General features: G+C 42.1%; 1 protein-coding gene across 1 annotated transcript; it reads left to right on the top strand.

Annotated features, from left to right (window-relative positions):
- The first annotated feature begins 2634 nt into the window (after window positions 1-2634).
- Window positions 2635-16268, top strand: RGS20 (regulator of G protein signaling 20). Its single transcript, XM_077809004.1, has 4 exons — window positions 2635-2780; window positions 13006-13092; window positions 14012-14246; window positions 16080-16268. The coding sequence occupies exons 1-4, from the start codon at window positions 2635-2637 to the stop codon at window positions 16266-16268; spliced, it is 657 nt and encodes a 218-aa protein (XP_077665130.1).
- The last annotated feature ends 186 nt before the right edge of the window (window positions 16269-16454 follow it).

The following is a 16454-nucleotide window of genomic DNA, read 5'->3' as shown; positions in this document are numbered from 1 at the left end:
ATGTTTCAGTGTGTACATCTGCTAATGAAACGTAGAGTTTAAATGAGATGCCAAATTGTGCCTTTATTTTTTTCCTCCTCAACCCTTCATAATCTATAAACTGGGATATAAATCACATAGGATGAATATTGATTTTACATTCATAAAGCTCTATAGCTTCCAAATATCCTTTGTTAGAGTGAGCGCTTCACAAGCTACATTATAAACAAAACACTATTTCGGGGGGTGGGGAGGGAGGCGTTTGCTACAGAGATGGTTATGTGCTCCTCCCTCACATGAAGTATACCAGAGAATACCTTGCAAAAGAAATCAGTCTGAAAGGATAATAAATCTAAAATAGTAACAATCTACAATTATAATTCTATAAATATAATAATGGATCTAAATAAGGATTCTTTGAAATAGGAGATATTTGGGGTGGGTGAATGGGTACGCTGACTTATCCACCTCTTTCTCCTATGCCCTTCTTTCTCCTCCAAACAAACAAACAAAAAACTAGCTCTCTGAATCAGATCATATCTCAATTCAGTTGTAAAGTGGGTTAGAGAGGTATTTATGTGCACAGAAGCCACATAAAACATCTACTGAAGGAAGCAGGATGAATTATATAAATAGCACGCATTTGATTCCAATTATATATTAAACTTTTCTAATTGATAATAAGAAAATGTTTACTCCCTACCAGGAGCTGTGAATACGCCAGATATACTATTGTCTTCTGTAATGTTTTGTTTATAATTACTTTTTATTGTAAGCACAAACATGCTTTATTTTTCAAATATAGGTACCAGGAAGAAAGCAAAAAATATTCAGTACTTCCTTCTACTGTAATGAACTTGAAATCTAAGCAATAAAGAAATAAGAATGTACAGATGTATTTTCCTTTTCATATTTATTCTTTCATACTTTAAAATGATTAAGCTGGTATTTTGGGAAGTAATGTTCTTGCTTACATTTTAGATTTTGGTCATTTAGGGACTGGTTGTCAAAGGGAGCAAAGCCATAATGGGGCATTATTTTCTGTGTTTTCTCCCTATTATAGTATAGCTAAGCTGGTCTGATGTTTCCTGCAAAATAGGCGCCTCTTCTGCTGTGCATGACATACATATTTTCCTTTGGACGAGGGGATGATTCTAGCGAACACAAAACAAAAAGAATACTAACGATCAGTAAGTAATACCATCAGTAAAAGGAAAATCAGAAAAAGCATTGATCATGAATTAATGCTGCGTTGAGCTGGAATAACCTGCACTCTTTTACATACATGATTTTGTAGTTTTTGTAGCAATGCCTGCTGCATATGGATTGAGCATCTTTCTTGCCATCATACTCCTGCATAAATATAGCTGAACACATACAGAGATGATTTTAACATGATGCTCTCCAGCTCATCAGATAATGTCTCATACCTGTTATTGAATCACAATGAACAACTCCCCAGAATCTGCCGTTGTTAAGGGTATTTAAACTCCTCTGCACTTGTGATGGACTCAAGGAGGTTTAGCAACCTACAATGAACAATACCAAAAGTATCACTTTGCACAGGAAGAATAGCTAAGTATCCAAAATTCATCTAAAATCACAGTGAAGTAAGGTGCAATTGTCCTTTAGGATTTGATATTTCATCAGTGTAATGAAGTCAACCTGTAGGATACAGGTCAATAGGCAGCAAGTCATTCACAGGGAGCACACACCAAATTCTGTCAACCATAAATTCAGGCTCACTGAAAGGGCTCACAGAAAGTTACATACTTACATGAGAAATTGCAGTGACTCCAGCTGGATTAGTTACATGTTTAAAATTGCTCATGTACATACATGTTTGCAGGCTTAGGGAACCAAACAAACAATCTAGAGGCATCCCGGGCTGTCCCCACTATGAACTATGACATGTAGTCTATTGTTATGATGGGAATAGACTGCTTAAATCTTAATGTTGCCTGGCCCATGTCTGTATCTCCTCAGCAGAAAAGTAATTTTCTTCCCAAACCAGAAGACTCTGAATCTCGCTTGAAAGAAAATGTATGTTAAAGGAACATAGAGTCAGACCCATGATAGTCCATCAGATCCTAGGCTTTCCCCTTTACGGTGGCCTAAGGAACAGATTTTTTCAGCACCCACAATGGAGCCCAAATTCATCTCCCATTTACACACCTCTAAGCCAGTGCACAGACTCACCAACCTGGGAAAGAAAGGAGGAAGAACCAAAGTCCCAACTACAGGTCACTTCACCCTTTTTTCCTTAGAGGTGGCTTTATTTCCAAAAACAGAACTCAAAAGCACAACAAATTAGCAACACTACTGGAAAATAACCACTCGGAGCTTTCCAGCTACAGCGAGCTGAGAGAAGAGAGAACATAAACATCCCCCATGATAACCTTCTTTGAACCCACTTCCACTTTCCACCCAAAACAGCCACGTTATAGGGAGGAATCTATTAACCCCTTACACGCTGGAGTGCCTTTACACCTTGTCACAGAACCTCAGTGAACTGGCGGATTTTCCCAGCAGCTTCCAAGAAGAATAGCGGGAGCCATCAGGTTCTGAGTTCTTTTGAAAATCTGGCCTTAATGATAAAAGTGAGTCTTTTGTTCAGAGGTTAATTTTTTCCCCTTATTTTGGTTTTTGCAGCCCATGGGATCGGAGCGGATGGAGATGCGCAAACGGCAGATGTCTGTGGCCCAGGAGACACCAAGTTCCACACAGGCACAGCATGGCATTGGGAATCGAGCTTCCAATGCCTGCTGCTTTTGTTGGTGCTGTTGTTGTAGCTGCTCATGGTATGTCTTTCGGTGTCTCAACTCAAACCTGCAGGGGTGAGTGATGGCCAGTAATCAGGACAACATAAACAGCACAGCACTTGGGGTAATAATACAAGTCTGGAACGATAGGAAAAAGATGGCTATGTTGCAATTCTGGATGCAGTTTTCAGCTCCAGTTCTTGTGGGTTTTCCATTGAAATAATTAAGGATGTAAAAAGAGTTCTGTATACCAGCATCAGCTGGGTGTGTGTGGCAGGGGGGAAGGTGGGGGCTAAAATGGCGCTTTAAATAAAAAGGTATGTTATTCTTTTCTTAGCACTGCTCTAGGCTGCACGCACATCATGGTAACAATTTCCTTGTTACTAAAGAACTGCTCATGTGCTTGATGTTGTACAAGACAGAACAGTCCAGTCCCAGCACCAAAAAAAGCTTACATTCTAAGGCCTTGTCTACACTAACGGGAAAAGTTGATCTAAACTATGCAATTTGAGTTACATGAATAGTGTAACTCAAATCAACGTAGCCTAGATCTACTTACCGCAGGGTCCACACTACACAATATCGACGGGGGACGCTGTCCCGTCATCTCCCCTTACTCCTGATTTTGTGCTTTAACTTTGAGAAACAAAAAAGGAAATTGTTCATAAGGAATAGAGATAGATGTGAATTAGTGCAGGGTCTCTTTCTATGAGAATGATAATGGCCATGTTTAGTAGTATCGTAAAGAATGAGATTCTGGCAACTGCAGAAAGCTTTTTAAGCCACCAGATCTTCATATGCTTTGCCCATTAAAGGCATTACATATTAATGCTAAACAACAGTAATAACCAACTGCAGGTAGTTGTAACATTGGACTACTTTCACCCATGGCTTTCTGGGTTGCTAGAAATGGCCAAATTAAAATTATTCCTCTAGAATAGAGAAGATGGAAAGAGGTGCAATGAAAGAGTGTAAGGTAGGTTCAAAACTATCAGTCAATGAGGTTATTATTTACTATGAGAAATCTCATTGGCTGTTAGAGTATCTACCTGACAGAATATCCAGATTTGCATTTAAGGTCCAGGCCCACTAAAATAGAATAACTATATAGAGAGGATCACTACAGAGCTTTGGGACATTTGGTTCCTGGAAAATGTCATAAGAACAGGTTAAAAATTAACTTGTATAGGGACAGTTCCTGCAAGATGGAGAACTCCCAGTGGGAGCTGAGCACCTAGCAGGCAGAAGACAGCATTACCTATATTTAGTTTTTCACTTACTACAGCCTTTTGCTTTCTTGACTAAACATGAGGCTGCCATCCCCTTATTCATTCCAGGAATTCATATTTTAGTAGTGTGTCAGTCAGTCTTATCACAAAGTAAAATAGCCATCCCTTTTCTCCTTGATAAGTCATTTGTCACACTATAGTGGTATCTTACCATACCTTTAGTGATGATGATAGTTTTTCCTGAGTGAATCTGCAACACTGTACCAAATTGATGGAACTGCATGTGGCCATGATCCCACTCCACCCATTCACTTTTAAGATCCACTCTTTGTGGACAGAATAAATCTCTCTTGCTGTGCAGATTTGCAAGACTGAAGACTGCGTCCTTGAAGCTTCTTTACCTCCACATTCAGATAAAAGTAGGCAAACTTCTGGGTCCAAAAATAAAGTGGCCAACCTGTATAGAAAATGGTTAGTTACTGTAACTGTGATTTTTTGATATGTGATGCAGACATGTATTCCACTTAAGTGTGTGCATGCCCAGAGAATTTTGCCTAGCAGTACCCATAGAGGAGCAATGTTTGTGCCTCATGGCCATAGCCCCTCCCTTGGCTATATGAGGTGGTACCGCCCCGACCCCCGTCAGTTTCTTCGCATCAAATGCCCAGAGACTAGACTCTGATGCAGAGGGCATGGAGGGTGGGTCATGGAATACACATCTGCATCACATCTTGAAGAACCACAGTTACAGTAGGTAGCCATTTCTTCTTCTTTGAGTAGATGCAGCTGTGTATTTCACTTAGGTGACTCACAGACAGAACCCTGGGTGGCTGGGCTCAGTCTACCTAAACACGGTTTGCAAGACCTCCCTACCAAAACCTGCATCCACCCTGGAAGCTGTGGTGATGACATATTAGTTCATAAATGTATGTATGGACAACCATATGACAGCCCTGCATATGTCCAATATTGAGATGTCACTCAGGAACTCTACTGATGTAGCTTGTGCTCTCTTAGAATGAGCTCATACCTATTGAGGAGGCATAGCTGAAGTTGTTTCATATGCAGTCTTGGTACAGGATCTTACCCATTTAGAGATAGTCTGTGAAGAGACTGCTTGCTTCTTCATAGGATCTGCATATGACACAAACAGGCAAGGCAAAGCATGAAACACCTTAGTCCTGTCCAGATAGGCGGCTAGACATCGCTTGACATCTAATGAGATGAATGTGGAATAGGAAATAACAGAGGTAAATATACTGCCTGGTTCAAATGAAACTGAGAGACCACTTTAAACAAAAATTTGGGATGTGGTCATAAAGTCACTTTGTCTTCAGATAATTGTGTATAAGGAGGCTCTGCCATCAGAACCTGCAACTCTCACACTCACCTTGCAGATGTTATTACTCCACTTTCCACAACAGCGGAAAGGGACAAAATGCCAGAGGCTCAAATGGAGGTCCCATTAAATCTGCTAGGACTGTGTTAAAGTCTCACAGAGGAACTGGCTGTCAGACCGGAGGATGAAGAAACCATTTTAAGAATCTTGTTACCATGGCAATGGAGAAGACTGATCTTCCCTGAATGCTCCAGCATGTTGATATGCAGTGAGCACTCCTGCTCTGACCACAGACCTTCAACTTTCAGCAACCCCACATGTGCTCCCCAAGCCATCAGAGAAGCATCAGTGACAAGAGATCTGGTTGGTAACCATTGGACGCCCTGGCAAACCTTCTCTGGATACATCCACCACTGCAAGGAGTCCAGGACCAGTTGAGAAAGCTGGCGGCGAAGAGTCAGATGGTAAATAGTCCTGAGTCACATTTGGAGAGGCCGAAGGCACAGCCTTGCAAACTGGACCACCTGCATGCAAACTGACATGTGGCCCAAGAGCCTCAGGCACATTTGAACTGTCATGGAAAGCTGAGACCGGAGACTGAGGTAAAGATGGTGAATTACCTGAAAATGGCCAGTTGGCAGAAATGTTCTCAAACTCGTAGAATGTACTAGGGCCCGAGTGAACTCTATTTTCTGAGTGAGAACCATGCTTGACTTCCCAATGTTTAGGATGAGACCCAGACGGCTGAGGGAGTGCAATATAATGTCAATGTGAGAAAGAACTTCCTCTCTGGACCTGTCACTCAGTAACCAGTCATGCAGGTATGGGAAGATATGGATTTCTTTCTTTCTGAGATATGCTGTCATGACAACCATGCATTTGGACAGAAGAGAATCCGAATGGAAGCACTGTATACTGAAAATGGTGCTCTGCTGTGACAAATCAAAGAAATTTTCTGTGGCCTGGCAAAATCGCCACATGAAAGTAGGCATCCTGAAGGTTCAGAGCAACAAACCAATTGTTCTGAGACAACGTGGGGATGATAGTCAATAGAGTGATCATTTGGAACCTCATGTATCTGATATTTTTGTTGACACCGTAAAGGTTGAGAATGGGTCTTAACCCTCCCCTGGGTTTGGGCACCAGAAAGTATCAGGAATAGCACCTATGATTCCAGTGTTCTGGTGGAACTCCTCCCCCACTCCCAAAGCCAGTAGACCACAAACCTGCTTGAGGAGCAATATCTTGTGAGAGGGGTCCCTGAAGAGGGGCGGGAAGGGATGGTGGGAAACTGGATTGCATAGCTTGATCTGACAGTGCTTAGGACCCAGCTGCCTGTGATCAAGCCCCAAGTATTGTAGAAATGGGCCAGCCTGTCCCCAAACGGAGGGAATGGGGAGAACGGAGCAATGACTGGAACACTGTTCTGAGCCAAGGAGTCAAAATGGGTACTTGCAGGACTCGTGTGGACCGACCAAACCCCAGACCTGACTTTCTCCTCCTATGGGAGCTATGCCCTTTTCTGGGATAGTCCCACCGTCTTGGGGGGAAGGAAAGGCTGCCCAAATGTGCACCGTGGACAGCTGCTGCTACTGTTGATCACCGTAGTGGTACCTCTGCACTGCTGATGTATACACCCCCAAGGACCAGAAAGTAGCCCTAGAGCCCTTGAAGTAGTTCAGAGTCTCATCCATCTTGGCTGAAAATAGTGCTTGGTCATCGAAGGGTAAATTCTCTATGGCCTGCTGCACATGGGGAGCAATGCCTGAATTCCGCAGCCAGGAAATCCTTCTCATGGTTATCACCAAGGCCATCACTCTGGCCAAAAGTATCTGCAATGTCCAGCATGGACTGCAACAGAGTCTTAGCCACCAAGCAGCCTCTAGTGACAAATGACTGACATTCCTCACTCGCGGCTTCAGGCAGCTGATCTGCAAACTTAGACATAGCCACCCAGTTCACAAAGTTGTACTGGGACAGCAATGTCTGCTGGTTAGCAATCCACAAGGAAGAGGAGGTGTAAATATTCTTGCCCATCAGGTCCACTCATTCAGAGTCCTTATCCTCGGGATGGGTCTTAAAGCTGCCCTGTTGGGCTCTTATTCACTACGGTTATGACCCCGGAATCTGGGCACAGATGTGAGTAAAAACGTTCATACCCCTGCACCAAAATGAAGTAGCAGGTTCTCCATGTGCTTTGCTGCAGGTGGTGCCAAAGCCAGTGTGCTCCAGAGGACCTCAGCAGGCTCAAGGACTGCATTGTTAATAGAGAGGGCTACTCTCCCAGGGACAGATGGCTGCAGAATATCCACTAACCTATGGGCGTTCTCCTGCAGGAATGCCACTTGAATTCCAGGGATGCAACCAAGTGCTGCAAAAGGTCTTGGTATGCCTGAAATCCTCCTGTACCAAAGGAGAGGAAGAGCCAGGCACTGTGGAATTGTCCAAGGATGAAGATGAAGCAGTTAACTGTGCCAGAGCTGGATCCTGTCCCAGGACTGATGAACCTACACGGGACAACTCTGGAGGCTCTTTCAGGGGAAAGATCACCAGTGCCTGGGCCTGTGACAGATCGACAGTCACCACCACAGACTTGCTCGGTGAGCTCACCTTCAAGTGAGATGAGGAGTGGGCCTCCACGACTGAGGATTGTCCTGTGGATTCCATGGAAGTCACTGGTACATATAAGGCATTGATGGCCTGTAGACACTAGGCCAGGGGCCGCCGTCCCAACAGTGAGATGAGTGCCAATCCTGGTACCCATAGCGCTCCATGAACAGCCCCCTATGAGGGTCAAGCAATGGAAAGTGAGAGGAGGAAGATCCCAACCTGGACGCTGAAGAGTTCCAGGCTACAGGCAATAAAGGTGGAGCCAGCCCTGAGGGTGCAAGCAACCGGTCCAACTTGTGTATAACCCAGACTGAAGAGGGAAAGCTTGGCTGACAGTGGAAACCGTATTGGCAGCATGGAGCCAGAAGCGGTGCCAGAAGCGGCACTGACCCCAAAGTTGGCAGTGGTACCAAGGTAACTGATGGTGCCGAAGTGGAGGGTGGTGAGTGCCACCACAGTAACATCAGCAGCACCAGTTGCAGCGGTGCCATAGTCAGTCCTGGTGCCAGGCAGGTCCCTGGTGCTGAGCCCAGCAACAGCCCCACTTCCACTGACTGTGAAAGGGAAACAGCAGGGTATGGTGCAGACAGACCCACAGGGTCAGCAGCCCGCCCATCCAATGGGGCTATAAAGGATGCAGCCTGGACCAAGGGTGACGTTGGGACAGAAAGTTAGAGGTCTGTTGCTGCCTGATATGCCGCTGACACAGAAACACCCAGTGCCGGCATTGCCCTCATTGATCCTGGTTTCAGTGGATGCCCCAGGGCTGGAACCAGAGTCAACAAGATGGTATCTTTGCCCTCCTTGCACAAGAGCAGTTGGGGAGTGGTTGATAGGACCTGCTCTGTCCCGTGCGCCAGCATTTGACCCATGCTGATCTGTGCTCCTTCTGGAGGAAGGAGACAAGTCCCCATGTGACCTGAAGCGGCTTCAGTCGGTCCTGTCAACCTTTTCCTCAAGGCACTCGACAGGGAATAACTCCTTTGGACAAGTTGCCAGCTCCAGGAAACAAAGTGGCAGCTCTCCCAGAACTCAAAGGTGACCTCCAATTTGACAAGGGCCTTGGTGCCAAAGCAGGCCACATGGCCTGTTAGAGCAAGTGCTGCTTCAGATGAAGATCCCTCACCACCCTCGTCCATTTGGTGAACAATCTGCAAATCAACCACCGCTCCTTGATGTGGGCTTCACCTAGACACAACAAGCACCAGCTGGGGGGATCATTATTGGCGATAGCTCCCCCACACGATGGAATGTTTAAACCCTGGCGAGGGCGTCACCAGGGAAATATATAAACTACAGCTAACACTAAATCTAACTAACACTGCCCCAACTATATACAACTAGAAAAGTCACTAAAAATAGAGGGATTATGAGGTGAAAACCACACAGAACTCTGACTCCAGCCATGGGGCAGTAAGAAGGAACTGAGGGGGTCAGGGCAGAACCACCTTATATAGCCAGAGAAGGGGCTATGGCCACGAGGCGCAAGCACCGCCCTGCTACAGATACTACTAGGCAAAATGCTCTGGCTCGTGTGTTCTGGACACACACACACCTAAGCAGAATACATGGCTGCATCTAGTGAAGAAGTAATTCTCTGTTGCACCAATTTACTTCAACCTACAAAAGGACTTTGGTGCATGTATAAAGCATTAACTGAGCAACTCTAATTATTATAAATGGGAATTGTGCTGTTAATATTTTATGTCAAACTGAGAAAATAACCTATAAAAATCATTTTTTGTGTTTGCACAGCACCTGACTTCAGAACATAAGTATATTGGCTATCAAATCAATCCACCTGCAATCAGCGAAAAGGAGTCCAGAAATTATATCAAGTTATCAGAGGATATGGAAATATTTTAACACTTACTTTTTATACTTAATATTTTTTCAACTTTTACATCGTGGTAGTGCCTAGAGGCCAACCAGGTTGGGGATCCATTGTGCGAGGTCCTTTATAGCATAGTGTAATAAATGACAGCAAAAGGAAGTTTCAATACAATCCCCCTGTTCAACTGGCCGCAGGGTGCTTTGGGAAGGATTTTCAATGCCTCATGGGGCAGGCACAGCATCACACGATGCAGGTTTCCCAATCCCAATTCCATGGGCATCCTACTACATTGCCATCTGCTTTTCAATTTAAGTGGGGGAGGTGCAGGGGAGGGCAGAGTGTGTGACAGGGTGTGTGTGAGGAGGGGGGAAAGAGTGTGTTTCGTGGGACAGAGAGTGTCAGCATACTGTCTTGTAACTTCAGACAGTGGCAGGAAGCAATCAGCCCTGAGGCATGGGGAGTGGGAAACCCCGCCACCCACCCCAGCTCTCTGCACAGCAATCTCTCTGAAGGGGAAGGGTGCATGCCTTCAGGGCAGCCAGCTGAGTTCAAAACAATGAGCAGAGCGGACACTTGAGGGATTATGGGATACTTCCGGAGGCCAATTGATTGCTTTCTGCCCTGTAATGTGTTTACACTACTAATACAGCACGGAGCCTCTGGGCTGTAAAGCTTACGACTCTTGTCTAGGTGGTTTTTTTGCAATGCTGCAACTGAGGAGTTTCAGAGCACAAAGTGGCGTGGCAGTGTGTATACCTCAGGAGTTACACCACAGAAAGCTGCTTTACTGTGCAGTAACTTGCCAGCGTAGACAATTTCACAAGGAAGACCCTTTTGAGAGACATTTGGATCTGGTCCTAAGAAAACTCTACCAACTGAATAATTTCCACAGCCCACTGACTAAATGAGCCTCCAACTTCCAGTGTATGACAGCTGTGTAACACTGGTAAGATCAAAGACTCAAGGATGGTTTTAACCCATAGATGAATACATATAAGATACACCCATAACTATAGCTTGCCCAAGAAAAGGAAATAAAAGCACTTCTTGAACACTGACTTAATGGATTAATATAAACTTCACTTCCCATTATTTCCTTTGAATTGTTGATAACTACTCCTCCTCCGCTCTTTTATCTGATACTCTGTCACGCACCGGAAAAAGCAGCATAAGTGTTAAAATGCTACAAAGCAAGCTATTTACTCAATGGGGTGTTGAAATTACTCAATTTTGATGACACTTAAAATTCCTATTGGCATTTAAGAATAGCCTGGGAACTGGGTGCAGGCTACAAACAAAGCAGCTTTTCTCTGCCTTAAAATCACTTATAATTTTCTGAGAACTGTTTTATAGTAGCAAGGAAGGGGAAACAAACTGCAATTAAATGTTCTATTTATAATCCCTATTCACAAAATGTCTTTCCTCAAAATAGCTCAAGTGCTTTCCACTGAAAAATTATGAATAGAAACAAAAATAACAGTCCACATGAGTCATGTGGCTGAGAAGCAGAGACTTCACTATTCATGGCCCTTTGAATACTAGAATGAGAATGAACCATTATGGGACCAGGAAATGAGTCCCAATGCCTGGATGCCCAAAGTGTGTGATGCAGTTATAACTTAAGTCACAGACTTGTTATCCTTTTGGAGCCTGCGATAGATGGAGCTATGTAAATAGTTTGTTCTCTCTACTTTGCACTTTTACATTTTTTGGGAGTCTTCTTATCTGCAGGCGTAGCTACCATTTTGTGAGGCGTAGTAAATATTGCATATTACGAAGGAGGCAGAATGTTAGCCTATGGAGACATTTATTCTTGTGTCTCCTTCAGTCTAAAATATGTCACGCTGAAGCATATTCTGTTTATGGAAAACATAACTTTAAAAAAAAAAACAGGGTCAATGGTCACTATTAGGTCCTCTGCCCCCCGCCCCAGACTCCTCTTTAAATCATCTTGAGACAGGGGATAAGGTGATATTATAGTTCTTTTATAATTATGCTGCTCGCTTCCTTTATAGCTCAGTGATTTGAAGGCATTACACAAAATGAGCTGCAGTGAGTAGTGTGACCACTGTACTTGACTTGATTCCAGCAAAGGTTCTCCACTTTTCACTGTGTGGACTACTTTGTAGGAAACAAAGCATCTCTCCTCCTTCCCAATCTTCACCTGCACTGCTTGGTCTTTAACATTTTTAAATTCTACAGACCTGCAGGGAGGTGTCCCCAGACTATAGACAAATGCTTGAGGAAGGAAAAGGTTAGAACTAATTCAGGTAGCAAAGTTGGAGGTAAGATATGTCATAAGTTTAAAAGGAAGTGAGCAAATGAAATAGGTGAACCTAAGTGATAACCATACCTTTCTTTCATATAATGGAGCTAAAGATAAACCAAGAAAATTATTTCAGTTTTTTCTCCAGAAATTCTATGAAGCTCCCTGGTTTGTCAGGTGTAATAAGAGCCTGGAAATCCAGTTACACTATGGATAGTACCTTACAATTTATTTGGTGCTGTTTTCTCCTGACAAATCCAAAAGTGCTTTTTACAGACAGACAGAGAGAGAATGAGATCAGTTTATTCCCCTCCCCTATAAGACAGAATAGGAAAATACACAAGCTTTGGAAGTTTTAGGTCTAGAAACAAGGATAGGTTCTCTAACTGAATGCACTGGGGAATTTAAGTGAGCTACTACACTGGAATTTGACCAGGAACAGGACTTGCCACCTGCTTCCACTGAAAGGTTCTGAGAGAGCTTTTAATGAGCCTAGGTGGGGAGACTTTGGCATGTATTTAAGCCTCATATTAATCCTGCAAATACTGAGTTTAATGCTTATTACCATGAACAGTCCCAGTTACAATGCTGGCCACACTATGTCAAGACTTTTAAGCATAGTCTTTATTACCATGAGTAGCCCCACTCAGAGAGCTGCTCCACAATGCTAGAGCTACTCAGTGTTTTCTGGATTGCACCTTACATTTTGAAGCATTATACCAAACTCCCTCTTTTGCGCTGAGAAACTACACTGGATAACCAAATTCTCCAGGCAACTGGAGTAGCTTTGTTAAGGTGGCTGGATTTACACCAAGGTAAAACTAGTGCACTAGGGGAATCATGAAATAAAAGGGTACAGGTAATTTCTATCCATTTTAGGTAAGGTAAACCAAGTGTGTGTAAAATATTAAATATCAACAATTTGATGTTGTTTCAAGCTCTTCCTTGTATAAACTTGACTGAGTTATCTTTTTGCTACCTTGCAGTCTTACTGTTAGGAATCAAGATGAAGAGAGAGCAAGAAGGACATCCCATGAACTCAGAGCAGAGAGTATTCCAAACTGTGAGGAAAGGTATCCTTTCTTTCTTTGAGCATTTATATATGTAACAGCTAAATCTGCAAGACAAATGGTTTGAAATGCACAAATGACTCCTCTGCTGCCATCCATGCACCTTCTGTTTAAATTCAATTCTCAGCCATCTCTAGCTGAATGTTACTAACATTCTCACTCTAACCTTTCATTAATTCATGGCCTGATCCAAAGCCCATTCTTTAAAAAAATTCTATATCGGGATAGCTTACACTGTATGGTGGTACAATAGCAACAACATAGTAAAGACGGAATCTCCCATTCTCCTACAAGTCTAATTTTTTCCTCCCTTATTTCCATAACTTTTATGAAAAACTTAACCAACCCAATTGGTAGTTCCCAGCTTTAAATAAGGAGGAATAAACAAGGGAGAATATAGATCCTATCACTAGTCAGGCAACTAATTAACTTTTACTATCCTTTCCTGGGTGCTCAGATGCTATGATAAGGGCCTATACAAACCAGCACAGGAGAGTAGCTTTGATGGTAACAGCTATAAACGTATTAATGTCTTGGCCTTCACTGTATGCATATTTCTACCATAATGCTGACACTGACTAACCAAAAAGACAACTGTGCATTTGAAACCTAGAAAACATGTTCAGGGGTTGCATAAAGGTTTTTTGTTGTACGTTAACTTCACGCATTTCTTTAAAATAAAGCTAGTGTAAGTCATCAGAACATTTGATCACATTTTATCTTCCACAATCCTCTGATCCTTAAGTTTACTAGAGCTTCACAGCAGGGTGATAATATTGACTATCAGTTAACAGTTCAACCTACCATGCATTAGTCTCATGTAAAGCTCACTTTTTTCTTTCAGTGAGAGCAAATGCCTTGTCTAGTGACTGAATGTTGAGTAACTAGCATCAATATCTCCTTTTCCATTCTCTCATTCAAGTCCCACTCCTACTCTTGAAGAAGTAAATGCCTGGGCTCAGTCATTTGACAAGTTAATGATCACTCCAGCGGGCAGAAATGCTTTCCGGGAGTTCCTCCGAACAGAATTCAGTGAAGAGAACATGCTTTTCTGGATGGCCTGTGAGGAGTTAAAGCAGGAATCCAACAAGAGTGTCATAGAAGAAAAAGCAAGGTTAATCTATGAAGATTATATTTCTATCCTTTCTCCAAAAGAGGTGTGTGTCCCTCCACAGCTCATTCTTTAATTCTGCATTGCACAGTGGGTTGTAACATAAATAAAGACAAAGACAGCTAAACCAAGGGATACAGGTCTTATGACATTCATTGCTAATAATTAGGCTTGGCAGAATTTGATTTTTGTTTATAACTGAGATAATATCTATTTTAAACTTAATTTTTCTTTACATTTTCACATTTATGCAACATTATGGGTTTTAAGCATTTTTTCAATTTTTATCCATTTACAATTTCACAGTTGCAGGAAATTATGTCAGGGTCAGACAATTATTTAATGATGGCAGACCCTGGGGTTCAAAAAGCTAAAGCTTTAGAACTATTAAAATACACAATGTCAACATACACATCAAAATAGACAAAGTACATTTCCTTAAATGACAGATTTCAGAGTAGCAGCCGTGTTAGTCTGTATTCGCAAAAAGAAAAGGAGTACTTGTGGCACCTTCGAGACTAACCAATTTATTTGAGCATAAGCTTTCGTGAGCTACAGCTCACTTCATTCCCCACTGTATTTTCCCACTGAATGCATCCGATGAAGTGAGCTGTAGCTCACGAAAGCTTATGCTCAAATAATTTCCTTAAATACAACTCTAAATTGTCAAGCAGCATTTTTCTTACTTTGCCTATCTGTAAATTTAGATCATCAGATGGAAATTTTGGTTTGTGTGAACAGTGAAATTGATGCTTATCTACATTTACTGATAAAAATCTAATCCTTCTAAGCCTACCTATAATGGAGACTTAGAAAGTGAAGGCATCAGGGTGCCATGGTTGAAACTATCCTCCATCTTTCCAGTTAACAGACAAAGAAGCAGATGTAGTATTATAAAGCACGGATGTTAGACACCTGTAATTCTTAGGCATAATAGGGCAAAGAGCATTGTCCTTGCTTAAATAACCAAACAAGCTAGGTTTTTAATCTTAGCAGTAAAAAAAGAAATGGGAGACCTTAAAATGTTTAAAACCTTTCGCTGTAATTTGCTATGAAATATAAAGGAATTGCTCAAATATAATCTGTTTTAAGTACTACTGCTATACAGCAAAAATTAACAAAGCTATCTACCAGTCTGATATTGGCAAATATTTCATACACTGAACATTACACTACAACAAGGTTGAGTTTGTTTGTTTAGTTGGTTTCTTGTTATAAAGGACTATAAACTCAAATATCAGTCAAAAGCTTATTAGCCACAGTGGTGGAAAAAGCACTACTTGTGTACAGACACAAGCACTACTGAAATCTACTAGCTGTTAACACAATATCTTTGAGACTGCCACCTCACTGAAATTTAACTTTTCACAATATTGCTCACATATGGAACCACTATACAACTATTTGCAATTCATGTCTAATTCTGCCTGTTCTTTAGTAAAGGGATTTGCTTAAACAATATTTCTACAGGTTGCAGCTTCCTTCTGGTTAATTCTGCTGCTATGAATTCAGCCTCAGACAACACTTACTCCCAAGAAAATAAAAGCGAGTCACACAAAATTAAAAATTCACTGCACTATTAAGCAGAAAGAGCAAAAATTCCAGCTGTATCATCAGAATTTAGCACAAATATGATTTCAGACTGTATGGTTTAAAGTAAGGCTGTCTTTGAGAGAGGATTCCACTACTCAAGGAGATAATTGCATCCGAAGTTGGAAGTGATAATTCTCTCTGCCTGTGTATATCTGAGACCCTTTACACTTTGTCTGAGGGGTGAAGATTGAAATGAAAAACCAAAAAATCCACTTTTTTAAGTGGGTAGAGCTGGAAAAGTGTGCACGCTATTACCAATGTCAACGAATGCTTTTTTAATACACAGGTCAGCCTGGACTCCAGAGTAAGGGAAGTTATCAACCGAAATATGCTGGAACCATCACAACATACTTTTGATGATGCACAGCTCCAGATTTACACCTTAATGCATAGAGACTCCTACCCACGGTTTATGAACTCTGCTATTTATAAGGATTTGCTTCAGTCCTTATCTGAGAAATCCATCAAAGCATAATATTTTTTATTAATGTATTTATTTTAAAAAAGCAGAAATGGAACTCTGGGCTACATCAACCAACAGGGAATTTAGAGTTAATAGGATATCTACCTGAAAATAACTCAGGCATATTTTAATATGGACTGTCAATGTTTTAACCTGCAGAGGGCTCTGACACCACAAGCTAACTGCAGCCTCTGATCA

The sequence above is a fragment of the Eretmochelys imbricata genome, chromosome 2 (genome assembly GCF_965152235.1).
Source record: "Eretmochelys imbricata isolate rEreImb1 chromosome 2, rEreImb1.hap1, whole genome shotgun sequence".
In the NCBI taxonomy this organism is placed as follows: Eukaryota; Metazoa; Chordata; order Testudines; family Cheloniidae; genus Eretmochelys; species Eretmochelys imbricata.
This window is presented reverse-complemented; position numbering and strand designations above follow the sequence as displayed.